Source organism: Somniosus microcephalus, chromosome 2 (genome assembly GCF_052327205.1).
Source record: "Somniosus microcephalus isolate GS21.2 chromosome 2, FLI_Smic_1.0, whole genome shotgun sequence".
Taxonomy (NCBI): Eukaryota; Metazoa; Chordata; class Chondrichthyes; order Squaliformes; family Somniosidae; genus Somniosus; species Somniosus microcephalus.
The window spans coordinates 13893494-13919641 of NC_140988.1; the positions used below are offsets into that span (position 1 = coordinate 13893494).

General features: G+C 45.5%; 1 protein-coding gene and 1 long non-coding RNA gene across 2 annotated transcripts in view; one reads left to right on the forward strand and one right to left on the reverse strand.

Annotated features, from left to right (window-relative positions):
* LOC147122549 (uncharacterized) overlaps positions 1 to 26148 on the forward strand; it is a 65332-nt gene that overhangs the window by 13170 nt on the left and 26014 nt on the right. The window lies entirely within an intron of this gene.
* The window catches only part of ccser1 (coiled-coil serine-rich protein 1), a 1261432-nt gene continuing 1246915 nt past the window's right edge, over positions 11632 to 26148 (reverse strand). The window contains exon 10 of the mRNA XM_086006589.1: positions 11632 to 14063. Coding sequence (XP_085862715.1) covers positions 13986 to 14063 — 78 coding nt within the window. The 3' untranslated portion in view covers positions 11632 to 13985. The remainder of the gene's footprint in view (positions 14064 to 26148) is intronic.

A 26148-nucleotide genomic window follows, 5' to 3' on the forward strand; every position in this document is an offset into this window, starting at 1 on the left:
CCCAACGCCAACCAGACCCACAACTGCTTCCAGAACTACCCGGATTACCACCGACGTCGGAAGGCTTGACCGCAAGTGGCCTTGTTCCTTATCTGTCGCTCTTGTCTCTTGTGTTCTCTTTTAGGTGTGCTCAGTGCATATGAATGAAAGACATTCAACTTCCCCAACCACTCAACCTAATACAAAAGTACACAAGCCATGCAAACATTTTGACTGCAAAACGTCACTTGTCATACAAGCTTCCTTGAAGTATCCCCACCACTTCCCAGCTTTTATATCCATCTTTAATCACTTGTTTGCCCCAGCGTAGGTCGGTTGGAATTATCATGCCAGTTCAGTAACTGAAGAGAGTTTGAAACTGTCACAGAAGAAAGTGCTTGAGTACGATCAAGGTTAAATTTTTGACAGATTTAAGGACTTGATTTGCTCAGTGCTGATGATAACACAAGTTTCCCACCTGCTGTTCAATTCTATCTGAACCCATTTGTACTGATTTGGTCAACATTAGATTTAACTACTCAGCTGGGAGCAGAGTCATGCGCAAGAAATGACGTGCATCAAATGACTCCTTAATTTACATCTAACTCATTTCCTTAGTTTATAATCAGCATGTGTTTTCTGCAATCTATTCTGTTATTCCTAAACAAGTGTTTTGCAAATGTCTTTGTGTTATTTCTTTGGAAATATATAACCTAATTGACATGAATCAGTTATTCATGAAAGAAAGACTTATGGAATAATACTGAGCGGCCTACGGGTGGCGCTGTCCAGGGAGAGTATAAATACTCGGGCACGGGCCCAGCTTGCGCAGGACATTCTTAACAGGAACTAGTGAAGGACACAACTAGACCTCCATGTTGTAAAACAGTTGATTAAAGCTTTGTTTAACGCTTAGACCAAGTGCCTAGTAGTTTTCTTACATCACTAATCACATAAGTCTCATCAAAAAGCATCATAAGAGTTAGTTGCATATGGCAGCATCAACATTCTGACTGCTTAAAAGTAAATAATGCAGAGCGATGCTGGATTTTCTCCAATCCCCTCCCCCCAAAAAACGGCAGATATCTTTTCATAAGGAGAAGGTGTCTTAAAATGCAAATGGCACATGGGAAATTTATTGACAGTGGTTTTAAATCAGCATAAATATTTCGAGACGTAATGGGAACTGCTGGCTACCGCAACTCCTGTAAAGAGCCGTATCTGCGGTGCAAAATTCTACGTGATGCAGTGCAAAGCCAAGTATGACATGGGTCACGAGGAGGTCGCAGCGCCCCTAATTGTCGACCCAGAATTTCCTGAAAACACGCGCCACAGTACATCTACGGTCTATGGCATTATTCCGACGCAGAAGTTCCAGGAAATTATGGCACGATGTCTTTACTTACACCAAGCCAAAATTTCCTGCGCCATTTGCCACTGGAACCATCTCTGAATGCCTAAAACAAAAATCAAATCAAATCAAATCAACTTTTATTGTCATTGTTAGTGCACAAGTGCAGTACAACGAAATGTAGGCTTGCGGCTCCCGAGAGTGTACATTTGGATTAAGACATTTAAACATTCAACATACATTTGGCTTGTAATACATTAACATAAACATAACCATAATAAAGTGCATTGGCAGATGTGCAGGCTTTAGAGTTTATTTGTGGAGTTTAGTAGGATGACAGCCCTGGGAAAGAAGCTGTTCCTAAATCTGATCGTACGGGTGCGAATGCATCTGTAGCGTCTCCCAGATGGCAGGAGGGCGAACAGACTGTGGCTGGGGTGGGTAGGGTCTTTGATGATGGACCGTGACCTCCATAAACAGCGTTTCTGGTATATGTGCTCTATGGTCGGTATTTGGCCAGACTTTGGGGCAGCTCCGACTAATGCTGCGCCACAAAATTGCTGGAAGTACGAGTTGACAACTTGTGCGAGGTCAACGGGCCATCTGGGATCTGAGTGAAGAATGGGGCCAATAGTCTCTCTCCTTAACCAATTAAATTTAAGGATGGAGAAAGAAACAGAGCGAATGACTGAGAAGGAAATAGGGTAAATTGGAGTCAAAATAGAACAGAAAGAGAAATAATGAGAGGGAAAGAAAGATTGGATTAAGAGAGAGTGAAAAAAAAGAGACAAATAGGAAAAGTAAGAAAAAAAGATTAAAATTTTCAAAAACCTCGAGGATCAATTTACTACCTGCAGGAGTGAGATTCCACAGTTTCAACTGTTCCCTATCTGGGCCTCTGAGGTTGAGTGGCATTGCAGGAATGTTATCATTATCATTAAAAGGGCCCTGATGTCAGGAATTACTAGCCATAAGTTTCTGCAGCGAGTTTAATTCATATTTACGGCGCAAATGTAGCAATTTCTGGATGCTCGTGGGGAGGTTGAGGGCGAGCTCCCGTTTTTTTGCGAGGTCAAAGGCGGAGTGGCGCAAATCGCCCAGCAACTTGTGGCAATTCACAACTCATGCCTTATCATACTATGAACGACATGCACCTTTAACTTGCCGATATTTTGCCAGCAAATTCTGGCCCAATGAGTTTCCCAGCAAGCTTTGGCTTTGGATCGGTGCTGGAGGATCGGGCCGGACGGCGCGCTTACTGATGGTGATCATCGTCCATGATGTCGCGGCAGCAAATTCGCGACCAATGGGTCTCAAATTACAGCCTTGAGCAATGAGCAGGCTACTTGCGTCTTCCCAGCAATCCCCTAACACGCACACGCGCACCCACAGCGCACCAGTACGGCACTCAGTTAATCCTATATTCATCTCAGCAAGAGTGACACTGTCACTGCGAGGTGTCAGCTGTGGCTCAGTTGACAGCACCCTTGCTTCTAAATCATGAAGGTTGTGGGTTCAAGTCCCCACTCCAGAGGCTTGAGCACAAAAACCTAGGCTGACACTCCAGTGCAGTACTGAGGGAGTGCTGCACTGTCGGAGGTGCCATCTTTCAGATGAAATGTTAAACCGAGGCCCCGTCTGCTCTCTCAGGTGGACATAAAAGATCCCATGGCACTATTTTGAAGAAGAGCTGGTGTCCTGTCCAATACTTATCCCTCAATCGACATCACTATAACAGATTATCTGGTCATTATCACATTGTTGTTTGTGGGAGCTTGCTGTGCGTATATAGGCTGACGCGTTTCCCACATTACAACAGTGACTACAATTCAAAGGTACAGGAAACTGTTTTTTATCCGGCACCGACGGGACCGGCGTGGTGCCGGTTGATCAAAAAGTCCGGATTACTGAGACGTATACTTACTAAGGTACGAGAGCCCCGTACACGGCCACAGATCCAGGCGTCCTTGTTGCATGGCAACAGGTGCAGGAACCCTGGTTACATGGCCACAGATCCAGGCGTCCCTGTTGCATGGCAACAGGTGCAGGAACCTCGGTTACATGGCCACAGATACAGGTGTCCCTGTTGCATGGCAACAGGTGCAGGAACCCCGGTTACACGGCCACAGATCCAGGTGTCCCTGTTGCATGGCAACAGGTGCAGGAACCTCGGTTACACGGCCACAGATCCAGGAACCCCGGTTGCACGGCCACTTATATGAAGTAAAACTTACCTGAACCTACTCCTGAATTTTGCCGGTTAAGAGAGATTTCTGGTTATTTAGGTGCTGGTAAAAAGAGAGTTTCCTGTACTACATTGGCTGTAAAGCGCTTTGGGGCGTCCGGTGGTCGTGAAAGGCGCTATATAAATGCAAGTCTTTCTTTCTTTCGTTCTTACACTGCCACTCAGTACAGAGCTGGGAGTGAGAGAACTTTGCGCCTGTGTCTTGGGAGCACTTCGGAGCAGCCCATGGTTTAAAGCGGCGATACTAACCTTAATTAGGACCCTTAACGGCTATCAGAGAAAGAACACCATCAATCTGCAAAACACAGTTTGCAATAAAGAGCCTGTGTGAAATACCTGCTGAACTTATAAAACCCAACTGATCAGATCCTCAGACTCTTATCGAGCAAATTCTAGGCTGCACTGTTGCAAGTCAACAAAATAATTTGATGCCCCAAGACTTGTTCGCTCAAGCCAAAAATGAAAGTCTTTGTGACTTAACGCACCGAAGTACGAAAAATAAATTGTGCAATATCCCAAAGGTGTTCCATTGGTGCAACACAATCTAGTGTAATCTCTCCAGCTCGATGCATGTGTGGGCATTGCTGCATTTCATCTTGCGTGTAGAATTGAGGTGAAGAATTGAGCCTGTATATCTTTTTCACTTCAGTAAATGCCTGGGAGACCAAATATTCTAAGCTTTGCTTTGCACCCATCCCCTCTCCCAGAGCACAACTAAGCCACATTCCAAAAAGGAACTGTCCTTGTCAAACAAAACAGCTAAAACTAATACTGACAAGTCTGAAAAACCGCACTCGTGAATCGTTTTTTTTTTTTAACCACTCGTCACTTTGCAAGGCGATTACTAAACGTGGCAGATATTACTGAGTTACTCATTCTCCTTTTCTGGCTTCTATAAAGGAATTACAATTTTGGGCCCAGTAAAATAAATCCCAGCTGTTAACCACCTACCCAAACTGTGGTGCAACCTTTAAGTGTTTCCCCCGTCAGATAATAAATTTGGGGTTTCCTCAAAACATTTTATCCACTACTATAAACGCAGTTTAGAGGTAGGTCCCATCTCCACCTGCATTTCAATTAAATACTTAAATAGCGTCACTTCATAAAGTGCCCAATACATTTAAAGGGAAGGAACATGTTGGGGGTGGGAGCGTCACATAAAAGCAACGCTGAAGTAAGGTTACTGTCATCACCTTGCGGAACCTGCCATTTTGGGTCCTGGTGATGTTAGTTATAAGAAGGTGCTGTGTGCTTCACTTCAAGGTTGGCCAGGACTTTGGGCCAGGTCGGGGAAGCAAGCAGAAGCAAACGCCAATTCTACTGTTGATGCACAATGGCTTAGCGTCGATCTCTGGAAAGGAGATCACCCAAAAAGTTGGAAGTGCTTTTCAATATAGTTTTAGTACTCTCCATCTGTTGCTTCACTGTCCTTTGTAGCTTTTGCTGTACGCCTGTGTGTGTGTGCACCCATCTGACATAAGCAAACATTAAAATATGATGGGCTTTTCAGCCCTCTTCAGGGAATAGGCAATTATTACATAAAGGAAGAAAAACTTGCATTTCTATAGCGCCTTTCATGACCACCGGCCGTCCCAAAGCGCTTTACAGCCAATGAAATGTAGTCACTGTTGTAATGTAGAATGACCAGCACAGCACAGAAACAGACCATTCGGCCCAACTGGTCTGTGCCGGTGTTTATTCCCGACACAAGCCACTTCCACTCTACTTCATCTCACCCTATCTGAATATCCTTCTATTCCTTTCTCCCTCATGTACTTATCTAACTTCCCATTAAATGCATCTCTGCTATTCGCCTCAACCACTCCCTGTGGTAGCGAGTTCCACATTCTCACCACTCTCTGGGTAAAGAAGTTTCCCCTCAATTCCCTATTGGATTTATTAGTGACTATCTTATAATTATGGCCCTTAGTTTTGGTCTCCACACAGATGGAAACATCATCTCTACGCCTACGCTGTCAAACCCCTTTCGTAATCTTAAAGACCTCTATCAGGTCACCACTCAGCCTTCTCTCGCCTAGAGAAACGAGCCTCAGCCTGTGTCTCTACGGTATCTTATAGAACATCTCCGATGTAACTGATTGGTCAGCCCAAACATGCATTTTTAAACAACACTGTAATTGTATGAACCATAATGCTGCAGTACAAATCACCCACCACTGTGATGTTAAAGGAAGGAGTTAATTCCACACTCTACATGGTAAGGTGCAGTCGTGGCAAAAGCTTGTCATTTTCGTTCAGCAGCAAAAGGTGCAACAACAACAACAACTTACATTTATATAGCGCCTTTAACATAGTAAAATGTCCAAAGGTGCTTCACGGGAGCACTAGCGAACAAAATTTGACACCGAGCCACCCAAGGAGGTATTAGGACAGATGAGGTGGGTTTTAAGGAGTGGCTTAAAGGAGTAGAGAGAGGTAGAGCAGCAGAGAGGCAGAGAGGTTTAGGGAGGGAATTCCAGAGCTTAGGGCCGAGGCAGCTGAAGGCACGGGTGCCAATGTTGGAGCGATGGAAATCGGGGATCTTCAGTGCACAGGTAAAAGTAACTTGAAGACTGAGAGTAAAATGCAATTATCACTCTATTTCAACATTAGTTTTCCAATTCAGTTAGTCTAAAGATTGTTTACTAAGCTCAAAAGCTTCTTTACATTTCAGAGATGGGCTGGTGTGTTGGTGCAGTGGATTAGAGCTTTAGGCCATGAAATGTAAGGATGCAGATTCATGAGCTGTGATATTACACACACACAGTTCCTAATCTTAGCTGTGTTGTCGTAGGGAGCTGCCAAGCCGAGATGCCACAAGCAAGGAACACAAAATGGAGGGGCAGTCATCCTGAGACAGTGCTGCAGATTCCTCAATGGCTCATTTCCGATTCCATTCTTGGTCAGGGCGGGTGCAAGAGAAAGACCAAAGCAAGTGGAAGATGAGACTCTCATCGTCAACAGAAATGGTAATATAATGGAGCTGCTGAAGTTACATTACAGGAAACTCATTTTTATCCGGGACCGGCGTGGTGCCGGTTGAGCAAAAAGTCCAGATTACAGAGAGGTATACTTACCAAGGTACGAGAGCCCCGTACACGGCCACAGGTGCAGGAACCCCGGTTACACGGCACTTGTGCAGGAACCCCGGTTACACGGCCACAGGTGCAGGAACCCCGGTTACACGGCCACAGATCCAGGAACCCCGGTTACACGGCCACAGATCCAGGAACCCCGGTTACACGGCCACTAATATATAGTAAAACTTACCTGAACCTACTCCTGAATTTTGCCGGTTAAGAGAGATTTCCGGATATTTAGGTGCCGGGTAAAAGAGAGTTTCCTGTACATAGAATTTACAGGACAGAAACAGGCCATTTGGCACAACCGTTTAAGTGTTTACACTCCACACGAGCCTCCTCCCATTCTATTTACTTCATCTCACCCTAATGACAAATCCTTCTATTCCTTTCTCGTGCTCTTCTCCAGCTTAAATGTATCTATGGCATTTGCCAGTGAGTGGCTTGCTTGCCAACTAAACTTCTGGGCTATTCACTTAAACAGACTTCATTGTATCATACATACATATTACCCTGTATCTAGAATCTACAGCTCACAAACAGGCCATTTGGCCCATCCAGTCCAAGCCAGCGTTTATACTTCTTCAACTAACCCGGTCAGCATATCCCTCTATTGCTTTCTCCCTCATGTACCTATCTAGCTTCCCCTTAAATGCATCTATGCTGTTCGCCTCAACTATTCCCTGTGGTAGTGAGTTCCACATTCTCAGCACTCTCTGGGTAAAGAAGGTTCTCCTGAATTCCTCATTGGATTTATTAGTGACTATTTTATATTTACGGTCCCTAGTTGTGGACTCCCCCCACAAGTAGGAAACATCTTCTCTACGTCTACCCTATCAAACCCCCTTCATAATTTTAAAGACCTCAATTCGCTCACCCCTCAGCCTTCTCTTTTCTAGAGAAAAAGAGACCAATTGGTAAAAAAAAACGCATATGGGACTGAGAGGGAACTGCCAGAATAACATGAGGAATATTGCTGATTTTTAAAAAAAGGAAAACAAGCGATTTTATAATTTTTCCCTGCCCTGCAGGTCTTTTGAACGCCAAGGCGATAGATCAGCAGAGCAACTGAGATTAAATCAAGGCAGTTTGTCTCAACGCCAGCAGTCAGCTGCGAAGTACAGAGAAACTGCCATCATGTTCGGGACCACAAGCTGGATAAACAACAGAAGACTTCCTTTCCACATTTAAAAGTTTGCACTGCCTTCATAAAAATGGAATTAGAGTCACTTGGGCCTGAAGTGGCCAAAATACAGAGGGGGGCGATTTTGCCAGCCCTGAGGAGGTGGGACTGCCGGAAAAATGGCAGAATGTGGGGGCGGGTGCCCAACCCGCCCCCAACCCGCCTCCATACCATCTTCCTAGGAGGCGGGTAGCCGTCCCGCACTGGGTCCCGTCTCCTTGGAGGCGGGAAGGGATTAAAGCCTATTAACTGCCTGTTAACAGGCAGTTAACAGGCAGAAAACAGGATTATCCCCTTTTTGCCCTCACAAGTGCGGGCTTCCCGAAGGCTCCGAAACCCGCCAGCTCAGCGAGGCGAGTAGTGGGTCTGCGGGGGTCGGGGGGGGTGCAAAAGTGTGGTGTGAAGGAAAGTGATGGGTGCAAGAGTGGAGAGGTGAGTATCTGAAGTAAATGCAAAGTGTTTTTAACAGTGTACTTACCTTTGTTTCTCCCTGCAGGCTTCAGTTGGTGTGTATGCGGAGAGTCTCGAACCTCCATGTTGCAGATGACAGATGGCCGTTGCATTATCAGATGCAACAACTATCTCATTTGTGCAAAAGAAAGAAGGTTGATGAGGTCTTGAATGCAAGACCTCATCAAACTACAGAGAATGTCAGTGTTTGACAGCTTCACAGAGCTGTCAAATGATGACAATTCATCTGTCAAAAATTTTTGACAGATGAAACGTCATACGTTGACGTTCTCTGTAACCGGCTTTCTCTTAATTGGCCTGCTAAGCCCACTGGGCGGGCTTAACAAGGTCAATCAATGGAAAATAGCGTGGGTTGGCCACAAATCGATGGAGGCGGGACTAAAACCCGACAAGCAGCAGTCCCGCCTCCAACGCACCCCCATTCACAAAATCGCCCCCAGAGCTTTTTTTTTACAACATATTTATGGCACGTCATTTTTTTTTTTTTTTTTTTTTAGAAGAAAAAATGGATTTAAAAACCTCACAAGTACATGCTGTTCAACATGTCTTCATTCTAGCAAACCCAGCAGGTCTTAGGCAGAAATGTACTCTTATCCCCCTAAGGGTCCAGCAATAAATCACATCTTCAAGTGTTTATGAGGTGAGCTTGCTAATTTTTTTGTATTCGTTCCTGGGATGTGGGTGTCATTGGCAAGGCCAGCATTTATTGCCCAACCCTAATTGCCCTCGAGAAGGTGGTGGTGAGCCGCCTTCTTGAACCGCTGCAGTCCATGTGGTGAAGGTACTCCCACAGTGCTGTTAGGGAGGGAGTTCCAGGATTTTGACCCAGTGACGATGAAGGATCGGTGATATGCTTCTAAGTCAGGATGGTGTGTGATGTGGAGGGGAACTTGGGGAGGTGGTGGTGTTCCCATGCACCTGCTACCCTTGTCCTTCCAGGTGGAAGAGGTCGCAGGTTTGGGAGGTGCTTTCGAAGAAGCCTTGGCGAGTTGCTGCAGTGCATCTTGTAGATGGTACACACTGCAGCCACGGTGCGTCGGTGGTGGAGGGAGTGAATGTTTATGGTGGTGGATGCGGTGTTAATCAAGCGGGCTGCTTTGTCCTGGATGGTGTCGAGCTTCTTGAGTGTTGTTGGAGCTGTACTCATCCAGGCAAGTGGAGAGTATTCCATCACACTCCTGACTTGTGCCTTGTAGATGATGGAAAGGCTTTGGGGAGTCAGGAGGTGAGACACTCACCGCAGAATACCAAACCTCTGACCTGCTCTTGTTGCCACAGTATTTATGTGGCTGGTCCAGTTAAGTTTTTGGTCAATGGTGACCCCCAGGATGTTGATAGTGGGGGATTCGGCAATGGTAATGCTGTTGAATGTCATGGGGAGGTGGTTAGACTGTCACTTGTTGGAGATAGTCATTGCCTGGCACTTCTGTGGCACAAATGTATTCTCCCTCAAATCTTATAGCAGCTGAAAATAAAAAGTAGCAAAGCCACTTCTAGAACCTACCTGGAAAAAAAAATGGCTGCACCTTGTAACTCAAATGTACCACTTTGTTCTACACACCAAAACAAATTTGGCCATTGTACTGTGGCATTGCCCGTGGTAGGTTGGGCACAGGGTCCTGCTATTAAACTTCAAAGGTGTCAACCCATGGCTCAGTGGGTAGCACTCTCGCCTCAGAGTCAGAAGGTTGTGGGTTCAAGTCTAAGAGAGTCCTGGTCAATATTCATCCCGCAAACCAACTCCCCTATTCTTCAAGATAGAGCCATGTCATCTTTTACGTCTACCTGAGAGGGCAGACGGGCCTCGGGTTAACATTTCTTCTGATATTGCAGCACTCCCTCAGCACAGCTCTGGGATTGTCAGCCTAGATTTTTGTGCTGAAGTCTCATGGAACGGGACTTGAACCCACAACCATCTGACCCAGAGGCGAGAGTGTTACTCACTGAGCCATGGCTATTAGCTTCCTCCTGCAGCTTGCTCTAAACAAGACTTCTGCTCATTTCTTGCCTGAGGAATCCTGTGTGGATTCGGGAGAATCTTAATGAGGATAAATAAGAAAAAAAAATCTGAATAAATTTAATAAAATCGTTCTTTTTTTTTCGGACCAAACTGCCCCAACCGATCTTCACTCCTGAAGGCATTAACTCTTTGCTGTGTTAAGACTCTGTAGATATCACCTGCTGCCTCACTCGAGTGACCATTGTCCATGTGTGAGCTGTGACAGTGGGAATATTCCACATCACAGATGAGCTCCAATCGTGGACAGTTATTATATATTTATGTATCCAAGGCAGAGGCAGCGTAAAACTCAAGATCTTGTCAAGCTGATTAAATTGCACTGGGGACAAATATCAGTTGCAAGAATCAAAAACGGCAGTTCTCAGAACAGGCGGTGCTTAACCTCGCAGAAATGGGCCTATGTGCAATTCATCTGCAATTACGTGAGCTAATATTTTTAAAAAAAACAACCTCCAGGTCGTTGGAACCACACTCTACTTGCAGGCTGTCGAAAGTCCCCACTGCGATGGCCTAACTTTCCCCTCAACACCACCATTTCATGCAAAGCTCTTGTGCCGTTGTACAAAGGGTCGGGGGGTGGGGTGCGGGGGGGCATGAGGAACACACTGCTTTTCGGCAAATAGCACAGACAGCCATCCCATAACAGCACCGGTGCATAATTAACCATTTTCTTTCATCCTGAAAATATTATGGCCCAGAAATTCGGGTCAGGGGCTTCCAGTGGGTGCAAGCCTCCGACGAGCACTTAGCTAGCGCGCCGGCCGTTGAGCTGTGGGCCCGCATGGGATTCCGATCCTGGGCCTCCTCCAACTGCCGGCGCGCAGTGCTTGCGTATCCCAGGGGCGCAGTTAGTTCGCTGCGTCCCCTGGGATCACGTGGGCCATGGGGAGCCAATGGTAGCAGGGAGTGCTTCATTCATATTTGACAGGAAGAGCTGTCAAACCTATAAATACTATAAGCCCCAAAACATCACTAAAACTTCAAATAATTTTTTTTTTAAATCACATTTTTAAAATAACTATAAATTACATGAAATAACTATTTTAAACAATTTAAATGTTTGAAAAAATTAATTACATTTCTAACGGCGCTAAAAATAAACTTACTTTTCTTTAAAGTATTTAAAAATAATAAACCTGTGGAAAAAATGTTTTAATTTTAATTAATTCACCACTTACCTTGTTAAAAGCAGGCCTTGCACCTGCTTTTTAAAAGTGTAACTGCTGGAGACTTACCCTCCCGGAGAAACCTGCAAAAAAAATGTAAGTTCGATGCGCACGCGCTGCCTCTTCGGCGCACGCGTTCCACCTCTCAACCCCTTCTTTCAGGGGAACGGAAGTGCCGGTTTCCCGCGCATGCGCAGTGCATGCAGGAAACTGCCACTTTTGTTGGGCCTACACGTGAGTATCCCGTGCGTACTCACCTGTGGAGACCCGAATTTCTGGGCCAATTTCCAAAGTTCAAAAGCACATTAGCTGATGGAAGAACATGAAAAAATAAATCAACGGCCTCAGCAAAATGTAACTGCCATGTGTCTACTTTGCTTTGTTGTCTGGTGCACATCATGCCTTTTTTCTCCTCGCCGCCCCCCCCTTGTTTCTGTTTCTGAAAAGCTTATTACCATCATCACACAGATACATGTAAGGATCGGGAATTAGTGCTGCCCTGATAAAGCAGCTTCCTTTCAAAGGTTCGAGTTCAATTCTCCTGTCCTCGACTGGTGCCGTCGATTTGCATCTGTATTGCACAAGACATGAACAGATGCTACGCTGAAGGCGGCGATGCACGGGTTCACGAGAGAAGTAGTTACATCATTGTGGCAGGTGCTGCGAAAAATGTGCCGCCATCACTGCCTTATTATTACAATGAGGAACCCCTTTCCGTTCCACAAATATCGATTCAGTCACAAATGAGTTTTTGCAGTCTTTTATCCTCCATGTACAAACATATTTTGTGTACGCACATGTATATAATACGTAAAGGAGTATTCAACGCTAATACAGGAAACTCTCTCTTAACCGGCAAAATTCAGGAGTAGGTTCAGGTAAGTTTTACTATATATTAGTGGCCGTGTAACCGGGGTTCCTGCACCTGTGGCCGTGTAACCGGGGTTCCTGGATCTGTGGCCGTGTAACCGGGGTTCCTACACCTGTGGCCGTGCAACAGGGACTCCTGGATCTGTGGCCGTGTAACTGGGACTCCTGCAGAAGTGCCGTGTAACCGGGGCTCCTGCACCTGTGGCCGTGTACGGGTCTCTCGTACCTTGGTAAGTATACCTCTCTGTAATCCGGACTTTTTGATCAACCGGCACCACGCCGGTCCCGTCGGTGCCGGATAAAAAAGAGTTTCCTATACAAGTGCACTTTGCAAAGCAATGTAACCTTCAGACTTCAGTTGATCAACTATTCCGACATTGCAGATTAGGACATTGGCATTAAGGATAGGAGAAAGGATGAACTATATTCAACAAATGCATAGCTATAACAGGTAGTTGCTCTTACCACAGGATAGTTCCACAGTCATGCCAAACACTGAGGTAGACTACCTATGATTTGGTGTTAAGATCCACCTTACAGACAGCTGAGCTGAAAAGAGGATGTTCTTATAAATAAGAGCCCCAAATTTAGTTGAATGAAGTGTAGCCACTGTTGTAATGTAGGGAAACACAGCAGCCAATTTGTGCCCAGCAAGCTCCCACAAACAGCAATGTGATAATGGCCAGATAATCTGATTTGGGTATTGATTGAGTGATAAATATTGGCCAGGACACCAGTAGAACTCTCCTGTACTTCTTCAAATAGTGCCATGGAATCTTTTACGTCTACCTGGGAGGGCTCCTCAGTACTGCGCTGGAACGTCAGCCTAGAATTATGTGCTCAAGTCTCTGAAGTGAGGCTGGAACCCACAACACTTCGGACTCAGAGGCGAGAGTGCTACCAGCTGATCCAAGGCTGACACCTATAGGCACACTTAGGAGTACACTGCATGTACAAGACTTAAACAGAAGCAAAAACATGAGAGAGAAACACATTAAGCACATGCACCACATGGATTCGAACACCTTGGTAAAGACCCTGGTTTGCATTTATGCATCGTTGTATCTGTCTCTGCTGGGTTTTGAGGATTGTACAGAGGTGCGATCAGCCATTGTTGCACCATATCTAAGAGGGCCCAGCTGTCTATCATTCCCTCTGCTTCCAAAAGCTGATTCCCTCAAAATGAACCTCACGCAAAACTCCAGGAAGCATGGGCCGACTTGCATTATTCACTGGCGGGAGTTACAAACTATTTGCATGTTGTTGAAATGATTGATGTTCCAAACCAATGATGCACTGAATAAAATGAATTTACCTTTAATATGTTTTACAGTCTGTCATTGGTTTACTGTGCAGATAAAAACATGATCCAAAATTAAAGCAAATGAAACATACGGGGGCAAATGTTGGGCGACTCCATGCCTTGAGAACAATATGACCCCCTGAAGTCTCAGGTGAAACTGAGCAGGTACAGAAACTACCCGAGCCAGAAAATCATTGGGGTCCACTTGCAGAATGCACTTAAGGAACTGGGTGATGATGCCTTCCTGAAGTAGTCTCTCAACCTTCAGTGTCTGGACTCCTGGTAATGGTTGTTGTGTACCAGTGTCCTGCTGATTTTTAATGTTCAAAGTCTGTGGTGAGACTCCTGTCCATGGAATTGCAATGCAGAATGCTGCTATAAGTCTGAAGATTTCTCTAGGAAATATCAATGGGAGAAGTTAGAAGATTTTTTTTTCCCCCCATGCAGAGGAATGCTTCACTACAAAGTGGCTGTTGAGACACTGTAACAAAGGGATTTGTACAAGTATTTGCAAAGGAAGAATATAAAAGGATACAGGAAAAGGGCAGGCGAGTGCGATTAGCATAGCTGAAGAGCGAGAACTGACACAGGCTCAAGGAGTGGAATGGCTTTCATATATTGTAAGGGGTCCTGATGACCAGTCCAAGAGTTTCAGCCCTACCCGAAGCATCTGTTTTGTAAAGACCCTGGTTTGCATATGTGCATCGTTGTATCCGTCTCTGCTGGGTTTTGAGGATTGTACAGAGGTGCGATCAGCCATTGTTGCACCATATCTAAGAGGGCCCAGCTGTCTATCATTCCCTCTGCTTCCAAAAACTGATTCCCTCAAAATGAACCTCATGCAAAACTCCAGGAAGCATGGGCCAACTTGCATTATTCACTGGCGGGAGTTACAAACATGTTGTTGAAACGATTGACGTTCCTATCTAGAGATGCCTCAGGACTGTTAGTAGGCACACACTTGGCTACACATACACTGTCAACGATATGCTGAATCTTGGGAAAGCCACCAATTCAGAAAATGTTCGTTGTCTCTGCCGCTGCCAATAGGTACCACTGTAGTGTGTGTGGAATAGGGTTTCAGCTAACTGAGATGGTTGGTTAGTTCTGTAAGTTGAGCATCTCCAGAACCATCTCCTGCTGCAATGGCTATGGCACCCATTCCGTAGACCAAAAATCTCTATCTGCCTCACGGGAGCCTTCTCCTTGCCAGATCTTCCATGCTTCCCTCCTCCTCTGTTCTTCTGCTGTAACCATTTGCGCCTCCTCAGGCCCCATCTTTACTTGGCTCAGTATCACCCCCTTTTGCCTTGCACAATCATCACTTTTGCCATGTAATCACTCTTACCCTCCACCCCATAACAGACTGCCGCCCTCCACCCTTTTGTTCTATCCCTGCTTCTGTAGTTGCTGAAAGACTGTTCATCTCTAACATCTTACAGTTCTGATGAAAGGCCATTGACCTAAAACATTAACTTTGTTTCTCTCTCCACAGATGCTGAGTGCTTCCAGCATTTTCTATTTTTATTTCAAACTCCTCTGCACTATTTGCTCCTGTCAATGCTTTGGCAATACTTCATTTGTCTGATCACCACTCGACCTGATGTAGAGTTCAATTTTCCATCTCGCTCCTGCTCTGAGTAATGAGCTATTCAAGACTGGCCTTTAAGAAGAAGGGTCTTAACAAACACAAAGCTCCTTTTTTCACTCAAACTTTTTACTAATTTCCTGAACCCATGTTTGGAGAGGCGCAATCTTCAAATAGTTCATTCGTACTTTGGACTGAAATAGCACTTCAGTGTATGCATGTCTATTTTTTATCGTATTATTGTAGAGCAAAATATATGACACATTATTCTCCATTATGAATGTTCTCCTCTCATTACCTGTCGCCTCAGTTGGATAAAGTATTGGCTCTTGAGAGATGGGAGCAAGGACAAAAGTGATTTTTATACATTATGTTCAGCTCCCAACTGGTAGAAGATAAATTACAGACACCTACAGGAGGGGAAGCCCCCGCATTGCTATGGGAACCAGTAAGACTGCCCCTTACTGTAAGTATTTTGTTTGGTTTAAAGGGCGTATGAAAGGAAAACAATAAATATTGGGGAGAAGCATATTATAAATGCTTAGAAAGTGGTTAATTTATCATATTAAAGATATTAAAGTGCAATGTTGTCATTTATAGAAGTCAGTTTTTAAAGATTAATTTGCAGTATTGATGTTTCATGTTGATTTAGACTGCTAAAATCATTTTAGCCTATTGCCAGACAAATTCACTCAAAAAAACAGTTAAAGTTGTTTTTCTTTATGTACTGGTACAGACAGAAATAGAATATTTGAACTATTACAAGTGACATCTTTTACTTTAATGTCCTAAATATATTGAAGAAGAGCAGGAGAGTTCTGCCCGGTGTCCTGGCCAATATTTATCCCTCAATCAACATCACTAAAACAGATTATCTGGTCATTATCGCATTGCTGTGTGTGGGAGCTGGCTGTGCACGAATTGGCTGCCGCGTTTCCGACATTACAACAGCGACTACACTTCAAAAGCACTTCATTGACTGTAAAGCGCTTTGGGCCATCCTGAGGTCGTGAAAGGCGCCATATAAATGTAAGTCTTTCTTTTTTTTCTAACTAGTACAACCTATTATGGTATGTATTGGCAGCTAGCTTGGTCTGGTCATTATTAAGGTCATTAAGGAAGGCTATGATAAGCAACCTATGTAGGCCACCAGTATTGCATGCAAGACGTTAAACTTCGGTGCAGCTTCAATTCTACGGTTCTTCGATTCCAGTGGCAGTACTGAGAGAGTGCTGCAATGTTGGAGGTGCCGTCTTTCGGATGAGACATTAAACGGAGGCCCCGTCTGCTCTCTCAGGTGGCCGTAAAAGATCCCATGGCACCATTTTGAAGGAGGGCAGGGGAGTTCTCCCCGGTGTCCTGGCCAATATTCATCCCTCAATCAACATCACAAAAAAAAACTGATTATTTGGTCAATATCATACTGCTGTTTGTGGGAGCTTGCTGTGCACAATTTGGCTGCCACATTTCCTACATTATAACAGTGACTACAGTTCAAGAAAGAAAGGAAGGCTTGCATTTACATAGCGCCTTTCACGACCATCAGACATCCCAAAGCGCATTACAGCCAATGAAGTACTTTTAAAGTGTCGTCACTGTTGTAATGTAGGAAACACGGTAGCCAATTTGCGCACAGCAAGCTCCCACAAACAGCAAAAGTACTTAATTGGCTGTAAAGTGCTTTGGGACGTCGTGAAGTTGTGAAAGGTGCTATAGAAATGCAAGTCTTTCTTTTCTTTTACAGTCTCGAAGTTCCTGGGCTTTGAGGAGAGGAAGATAGGAAGATTTCTGTTCCGAGAGGTTCCAGATATTTGCAGAATGTCAGGATTCCGCCCTGTGTACACTGGCATCTTAAATTCTGATGTGGGGGAGGGGGTGTCACCATGGGTAGGTCTTATGCATAGCCTCCCATGCCGCTCCTGGAGGTCATTCATTAACTTGCCCAAGAGGGCTGCTTGCGACATCGGGAGGAGGAGATTAAAAACTTTGAAGGTTTTCGTGGTCCCTTCCCAGGCTCTCCTCTGCTGTCGGAATGGCATGGCCCAGGGTTGCCAACACTGGTTGAATGTACTCTGGAAAGTTGCATCCCATGACCTCCTGTGTGCTATCGCCTCCACCCCCACGTTCGTGCCATTGGTCTCTCGTTTGTCCATCCCAGCAGCGCACTGCCTTCCCACGCCAACTGGAAAGTGAACAGACTCTTTGGCCGCGAGTTCGCTACTGAGGCGGTCCGGGGCGACTGGGGTCGGTAGCACGGTCCCAGCCTGCTGCCTGCTCCATCCCGTTCTGTTGAAGTGAATTCACGTCAGTTGAAGCGAGGTTCCTGGTCAATTAAAAGGAAGCGGGTCTGTTGACGTCACTTGATGACGCATCATCAGCCGGTTTCCTTAAAGGGACCATGTCCAAATTTACTTTGACAGTTGTGCTGTCAGTGTTCTACAGCACTGAGGTGCAGCAAACACTGACAAGCACTGCACAGAGGTGTAGGGCTGCACCCAGACTCTCTCATGACTCACTCCAAATGCTTATGGAGGGAGTCACAGCACGCAGGGAGGTTCTCTTCCCTTCTAATGGGTGGAAGAGATCTCCCCAGAAGACCAACACAGCCTGGTTGCACATTGCACAGGAGGACACAAGCAGGGATGTCGTCAGGAGGACCAGGCTGCAGTGGCGCAAACCTTTCAATGATCTCAGTAGATCAAAAAACGTTACTGCAAAGCCACACTCAACCTCATCCTGCTGTGCCACTCATCACATCCCCATCACTCTGCCTGCCCTACCCTACTCCTGCACATCCTTACTCACACCAACTTACCTTGAACCTCCATCCATCCCTCTCTATCTACATTATCACTTCCCCATCTCACTAGTCACCCCTCACACTCACCCTCATCCTAGTGCAATCATACCAACTAACAACACACAAGGGTAGGCACTCAGGTGTTTGAGCCAATGTTCATGTAAAGTTTATGTTCATGTGCTGTCAAACATTGAAAACTTTATTTTCAACACTTTGCCTTCTTGGACAGATTTGGAAGTGAGTTGCAGTGAATGGTGAGACATAACGGTACCCTTCGCAATGGCGATGAGTGTGAAAGAAATGTCTTGGGCACTGTAGGGATGCTTTATAATGTCGGTGTGGGGTGGTGCCAACCTGGCACATCATGTGGCAGCCAGTGTGTACAGCATCAAGTGAAGTAAATCTGGCCATGGTGAGGCCATCCCTGGTGTCCCGGGCAGCAATGTGCACGTGTGATGATGCCCTGTGTAATGTGCAGCATCAGGTGATTGTGGAGAAGGTTGGTGTTGATTTTGGTGCTGCTGCTGGTGTGCCCGGTAATGCTGGTGTTGAGGCTGATCGTGGTAGGATTCTCAGGACCAAGGTGAGATTTCTCAAGGGCACCGATGCATAAGGAATAGATGGCAGGTGAGGTTGAGATTACAGAAGCGATCTGTCAATGGTGAGAGAGCTTGATCCAATGAGGTGACACTGGATAGAGAGTTTGCTCCAAACACTTGCAAGTTGCATAAAGCTCAATCTGCCTTCCAAATGCAGTAAGCAACAGCTTCTAACTTTGGAAAGTGAACAGCTATGAAATGGAATAAAAACAGAAAATGCTAGAGACACTCAGCAGGTCAGGCAGCATCTGTGAAGAGAGAAACAGAGTTAACGTTTCATCGACCTGAAACATTAACTCTGTTTCTCTCTTCACAGATGCTGCCTGACCTGCTGAGGGACTCCAGCATTTTCTGTTTTTATTTCAGATTTCCAGCATCTGCAGTATTTTCTTTTTGTAGCTATGAAATGGAACCTTTTATAGGCCATTTGCAGCTGTCAAGTTTCGAAATCACCACATGCTGACACAACACCCGACCTCCTTACCTGATGTGATCCCCGAGCAGCGGGGAAGCCATTGGTGAATTCTAAAAATCTAAAGGGGAGCATAAAATAATACTTAATTGCCTCTTAACAATCCAGCTAATGATCTAAATTGCCTCCACGCCGCTTGGTGTCGGATCTGTTCAGCACTGACAGACCCGACACCTGGGAGACTAGCATGGAGGCGGGTTGACAGCTGGGGGTCCTGACCCGGTTAATCATTTCAAATTTCACAGCTGACCTGCCTCTGATCCCATCCTCTCAGTGCCAGTAAAATTCCGGCCTTCGTTACCTTATTGGTTGACTCTTGACTGTCGGTCAAACAGCCTTTTTTTTTAATCCCATCTCCCATATATTCACCCTCTCCTCCTCCGCCCCGCCGCCGGGTTGCTCGCTTGCTGTGTCTGGGAGATGAACCTTTAAATCATGGAGGCTCCGGGATAACCCGGGAGAGTTGGCGACACGTGCAATGTCGCCACTGTCATCCCAGCCAAATACTCGCGGCAGATAAAAAGAAAGACTTACATTTATATATAGCACCTTTCACGGCCACCGGACATCTCAAAGTGCTTTACAGTCAATGAAATACTTTTTGGGAAGTGTAGTCGCTGTTGTAATGTAGGAAAGGCGGCAGCCCATTTGCGCACAGCAAGCTCCCACAAACAGCAATGTGATAATGACCAGATCATCTGTTTTTGTTGTGCTGATTGAGGGATAAATATTGGCCAGATGCCCCTGAAACACACTTGGTGCAATGTGCCCACCTCAGCTCTGCACATAACCCCGTCCTTGCAATTTGGGAAAGGGTCTGTATCTTGGAGAATGGCCAGATGGGAATTCCAGGAGTTTCATGGCCTCCATATTTAAACAAATCAGAAGCCAAAGTTAAGAAAAACCACACAGAAGCAACGACATTCCTGACTTAATACTTTTCATTCTTTCAGTGTAACAGTCGTAGGATGTTGAGAGCTCTGTATCCGAGATAGGGATACAACTTTAAGAAGTTATATAAAAGGCGCTGTAGTTTTAAGAAATCATTGATCTTAATTTGCCTTTAATCAAAACAACTCCCAGCATAGAAGAATAAAAGGCAGGATAATAGTTCAGTTGTGGAGAGAGAGGAAGTGAGAGGGATAGAGGTAGGCTGGAAAGTAATATCCATCATTTTCTTGTTCATTGCTATAAGTCAAGACACCACATGAGTGAATAAACTTCACTTGGTTTAAGATTTAGTCTGCGTGTCTAATTGACCACTCGGTCCTGGGCCTGCATCAGCTTGTTACATTCAGATCGAGATTGATGACTCTCAAATTTTCTGGCATAAAGAGCTCGTATCAGTAATGGTGACCATGGGGGGAATTTTTCGGGGGTGGGGGGGGGGTCAGGGGGAGTGTTTAGTGGCGGGTCAAATGGGAAAAAATATTTTTTGACAGCGGGTAGGGAACCCGTTGTCAACCCGCCTCCATGCTAGTCTCCCAGATGTCGGGTCTGTCATTGCAGAACAGACTCGACACCAAGCGGCGGGGGAGACAATTTAGATTGTTAAGAGCTTGTTAACAGGCACTTAAAAACTATTTTAAGCTCAGCTTTAGATTTTAAGAGTTCACCAACAGCTTCCCCGCTGCTCAGGGATCACGTCAGGTAAGGAGGTCGGGTGTGTCAGCATGGGATGATTTCTTAACTTGACAGCTGCAAATGGAAAAACCTCTCTCACCATTGACAGGTCGCTTCTGTCATCTCAAGTTCACCTGCCATCTATTCCATCAGCATCGGTGCCCTTGAAACTATCTCACACTGGTCCTCAGAATCCCACCATGATCAGCCCCAACACCAGCAGCACCAGGCACACCAACAGCACCAACCACAACACCAACCTTCTCTGCAATCAGCTGGTGCTGCACAGGACAGAGGGCATCAGCACCCGAGCACATTGCTGCCCGGGATGCCAAGGATGGCCTCACCATAGCCAGATTTACTTCATTTGACGCTGCACACCCTGGCTGCCACATGATGTGCCAGGTTGGCACCACCCCACACCAGCACCATAAAGCATCCCTACAATGCCCAAGCCATTCCTTGCACACTCATCACCATTGCGGAGGGTACCGTTATGTTTCACCATTCACTGCAACTCACTAAACCACTTCCAAAGGTGCACACAAATCTGTCCAAGAACGCAAAGTGTTGAAAATAAAGATTTCAATGTTTGACACCACATTAACAGAAACTTCACATGAACATTGGCTAAAACACCCAAGTGCCAACCCTTGTGTGTTGTTAGTTGGTATGATTGGACTAGGATGAGGGTGAGTGTGAGGGGTGACTAGTGAGATGAGGAATTGATAATATAGATAGATAGAGAGGGATGGGTGGAGGTGCAAGGTAAGTTGGTGTGAGTAAGGATGCGTTGGAGTGGGGTAGGGAAGGCAGAGTGATGGGGATGTGATGAGTGACAGCAGGATGAGGTTGAATATGGCTTGGCAGTAACGTTTCGTGATCTACTGAGATCATTGAAAGGTTTGCGTCACTGCAGCCTGGTCCTCCTGACAACATCCCTGCTTGTGTCCTCCTGTACAATGTGCAACCAGGCTGCGTTGATCTCCTGGGGAGGTCTCTTCCACCCATGGGAAGGGAAGAGGACCTCCCTGCGTGCTGTGACTCCCTCCGTCAGCATATGGAGGGAGTCGTGGGAGAGCCTGGATGCAGCCGTGCACCTCTGTGCAGTGCTTGTCAGTGTTTGCAGCACCTCAATGCTGTAGAACGCTGACAGCAGAACTGTCAAAATCAATTTGCGCATGGTCCCTTTAAGGAAACCGGCTGATGATATGTCATCAAGTGATGTCATCAGACCAGCTTCCTTTAATTGGCCGGGAAATGCGCCGGGCGGGCTTAACAAGCCCAATTGTCGTAAGATTACTCTACAGAGCGGGCTGGAGCTAGCAGCAGGGTCGCACTTCGCCACCGGCCCTGGCCGCACCGGACCCGCCTCGGTAGGCGATATTGCGGCCCATGAATCTACAAGATCGTCTGTAAAAACCCATCTCATTCACTAATGTCCTTTAGGGAGGGAAAGCTGCTGTCCTTACCCGGTCTGGCCTATATGTGACTCCAGACCCACAGCAATGTGGTTGACACTTAACTGCCTTCTGAAATAGCCTAGCAAGTCTCTCCATCGCGTGAGTGCATTTAAAAATAATTCAGCTATGTACAGGTTTCTGTTATATACAGAACTGTCCAAAATAGCAAGATATCCTTTGTGGTTCTCTGCCAAAGTTTGATATCTTTTGAGGCCCTGTATTGCACTCGACATCCTATGAGGTTCTATGCCACAGTTTCACCTCCTGTGAAGGTCTGTGTCACAGCTCAAAATCCTGTGAGATCATCTACAATTAGCAGTCAGTCAGCGGCGCACTTCTGATTTCACTTCACATAATAACCAGAGGAATTCTTACCACTGTCGGTGCCTCTTTTTATCTGGGTCGTGTCTGCTTTCTGGAGGTTCTGTTTCTACGGCAGGTACAATTTAATTGCTGAAAGGGTTTCTTGAAGTTTAATGATGTATCAATATTATGGGACAAAAAGGTTAAAATCTGAAGTGTAATTAGACAGAGGAGATTTCAGCAGTGGTGTTAATTCACTGGCTTTTAAGTCTACAGAGGCACCACATTATTGGTTTCTTGCTGTTGTCTTACACGATAAACTTGTGTGCTGCATTTACTGCACAGTGGCCGGTTCCTCTCTGTTAGAAAGACCAAACACAAGTTGGGTGTCTGCTTTGGTGAGCATGTCCGTTTTGTCCAGCAGTATAATGCAACCTCCCTGCGACTGCCACATCAACTCCCCGCCCATCCCCACTTTTGCCTGTGATTGGCCTCTTAAACTGTTCCAACTAAGCTCAATACAAACTTCAGTATCTCACCTTACTCTGGCGCAGTCTGCTTTAACATCAACTGGAGCAACTTAAGGTCTCTCTCCCTTTTCCCCTCATTCACATTCCCATTTGTTCCCTTTCATTTCAGGCTTATTTTTCCCACAGGCTGGGTATTTCAACCAGTGTGTTTCCCCTCTTCCCAGTGTTTCTGAAATACCTGTTCATTAAGGTTAGCAACCATCCAGGATGGTCTTGGAGTCTCCAGGAATTGGGAGATTAATCCCTAGGACACTGCTGTAAGCAACCAAGGAGAAAAATTATAGGGTCATTAAAGTAAAATTGTTTTTTTTCATTTTCTTTGTTCACTTGTATTTATTAATGATAAACATATTGGAGATGGTGAGAAAGGATGTTTTACTAACAGTCAACATTAATCCAATTAGATAACAAAAAGTCTGTTCCTTTTCCAATTGGCCGTGGGAAGATGGTGTACCTTGAGGATGGACCAATGGGGGCAGGGCGGTCGGTCATGTGATGAAACCTCCCGGGAATACACCCAACCAGAGTTGGCAACCCGACTGTTCATAGGTTACTTTACTAAACCCATCAGCTACTTCTTTGTACTAATATTTAGCATCTGTAACTGGGCACCTTCATCTCGTTATTTTTTCAACCCCTGTTTGTATCAGCCAGTCCTATAAAGAGGCTTGCCTGTCTACCCTTTCCAGTTCTGATAAAGGATCAGCTATCCGCCTCCTTTCTTTATTCACATTCTGATGGAGCTGTTGCAGAGGCTGTATGCCGTCCAGTGCACCATCCAATTTGCTTCACTCGTGAGAAAGGCTTTGTAATTAACTCGCATATCTAGACCTTCCACAGGCTCCAAACAAACCCTCGTACATTAGTGCTAACTGGTGAAATATCCTCTACCTAATCACACTTTATATTCTAAGCTTTCCATCTCATAATGTTGATATATCAAGAAACATGGTCAGCAGTTCAGTCGTACCTGCCGTAGAAACAGAACCTCCAGAGAGCAGACACAACCGAGGTAAAAAAAAAAGAGGCACAGAGAGTGGTAAGAATTCCTCTGGTTACTATATGCAGTGAAACAGAAATGTCAGCCACGGCTTACTTGGTAGAACCCTCGCCGGGAGTCATAACCTTATGTGAGTCAGACGGTTGTGGGTTCAAGTCCCATTCCAGAGACTTGACCACAAAAATCTAAGCTGACACTCCCAGTGCAGTGCTGAGGGAGCGCTGCACTGTCGGAGGTGCCGTCTTTCGAATGAGACGTTAAACCAAGGCCCCGGCTGCTCTCTCTGGTGGACGTAAAAGATCCCACAGCAATATTTCGAAGAAGAGCAGGGGAGTTATCCCCGGTGTCCTGGGCCAATATTTATCTTTCAACCAACACCACTAAAACAGATTGTTTGGTCATTATTGTGTTTCTGGGAGCTTGCTGTGCTCAAGTTGGTTTGCTGCATTTTCTACATTACAACCTACAGTACTTCATTGGCTGTAAAGCACTTTGGGATGTCCGGTGGTCGTGAAAGGCGCTAAATAAATGCAAGTCTGTCTATCTTTTCTTTTCATTGATTTCCTGTCTTTGGCATTTCTCGTGAAGTTGTAAACATTTTCTAAAAGAAGCCATTCACAATTTTGCTTGAAATGCCAGACAGGAGGAAATCTTCACTAAAAAATTGAGACGTTACATTGGCCCTGAAATTAGGATTGGGAGCTTGCAGCGCGTGCAAGCCCCCGATGTGCACTCACCCAGCACACCGACATCTGAAGCCCGGGCCTGCTTGCATTTCCTGTCACTGGCCCGGTTCAGATGTCGGCACGATGTGCTTACCTGATCCAGCGGCGTAGTTAGTGCGATGTGCCGGCTGGGATCAGGTGAGCACTGTGCAGCCAATCAGGGGAGGGGAAACTCATTCATGAGTTTGACAGTAAGAACTGTCAAACTCATGAAAACTCCTGGCCCCAAAACACTACTTAAACCTGAAAGAAAATTAAAAAAAACATTGCACTACTTAAATGAACAATAAAGAACTCTGAAAAACTATTTTAAACAATAATTTTAAAATTTGAAAAAAAATGTTATATAAAAAAATCGGGGCTAAAACTAAACTTACCTTACTGTAAATTCTTTAAAAATAACAAACCTGTGGGAAAAAAAATTCTCAATTGTGCTAAAAGCCCACTTACCTGAAAAACTAAGTACTTACGTGTGGTTTTTCAATGCGTAAAGACCGGAGGCCTTTACACACGCGCAACTCGGGGAAAAAAAAGGAATTTCACTGTGCACGCGCTGCCTGTGCAGTCGCGCGCGTTCTGCCTCTTAACCCCTTGGGTCAGAGGACAGGAAATGCCGGTTTTCAGCGCATGCGCTGTGCATGCTGAAAACCGGCAATTCCTCCGGGCACACGCGTGAGTACCCCGTCCGTACTCACGCGTTGTGCCCAGAATTACTGGGCCAATATTGGGAATTCTTATCCTATACTGTATTTCCAAAAGATATAGACAGTCTTTTATATTACCCACACCAGAACTGAAGTTCAAGCGAGAGAGAGAGAGAGAGAGAGGGGAAAGGCTACTTGCTTTAAAAACAGCCCTTGGTGCAGGATTAGTACGACCTTTTTTCCCCAATGATCTAATTGATCCCTGGTGTCACATGGATGGGACAGTGCAATAATATAATCATAGATTATTACAATCATACAATCGCACAAGGTTTTTAATAAGAAAGAAAGACTTGCATTTATATAGCGCCTTTCATGACCACCGGATGTCGCACAGCACTGTACAGCCAATGAAGTACTTTTGGAGTGTAGTCACTGTTGTAATGTAGGAAACGTGGCAGCCAATTTGCACACTGCATGGCCCCACATGTAAAGGAATAGCCATATTCCAAGAGATACACCATGCTATGAACGGAATTTTGACTTTATTAAAACATGAAAAACTGGGTTTAAAAATCTAAAAGCCTCAACGACACAAGCTGTAAACAGAATACAGGCTTTTGAGATAAGGGCCTAGAAATTCGGTTTTGGCGCAGCGAGGGCTTTAGCGCCGGAAGTTAGTGCCGGCGCTAAGTCCCCCTGCGCGCGCCAAAAATTCAGTAGCGCCGCGCCC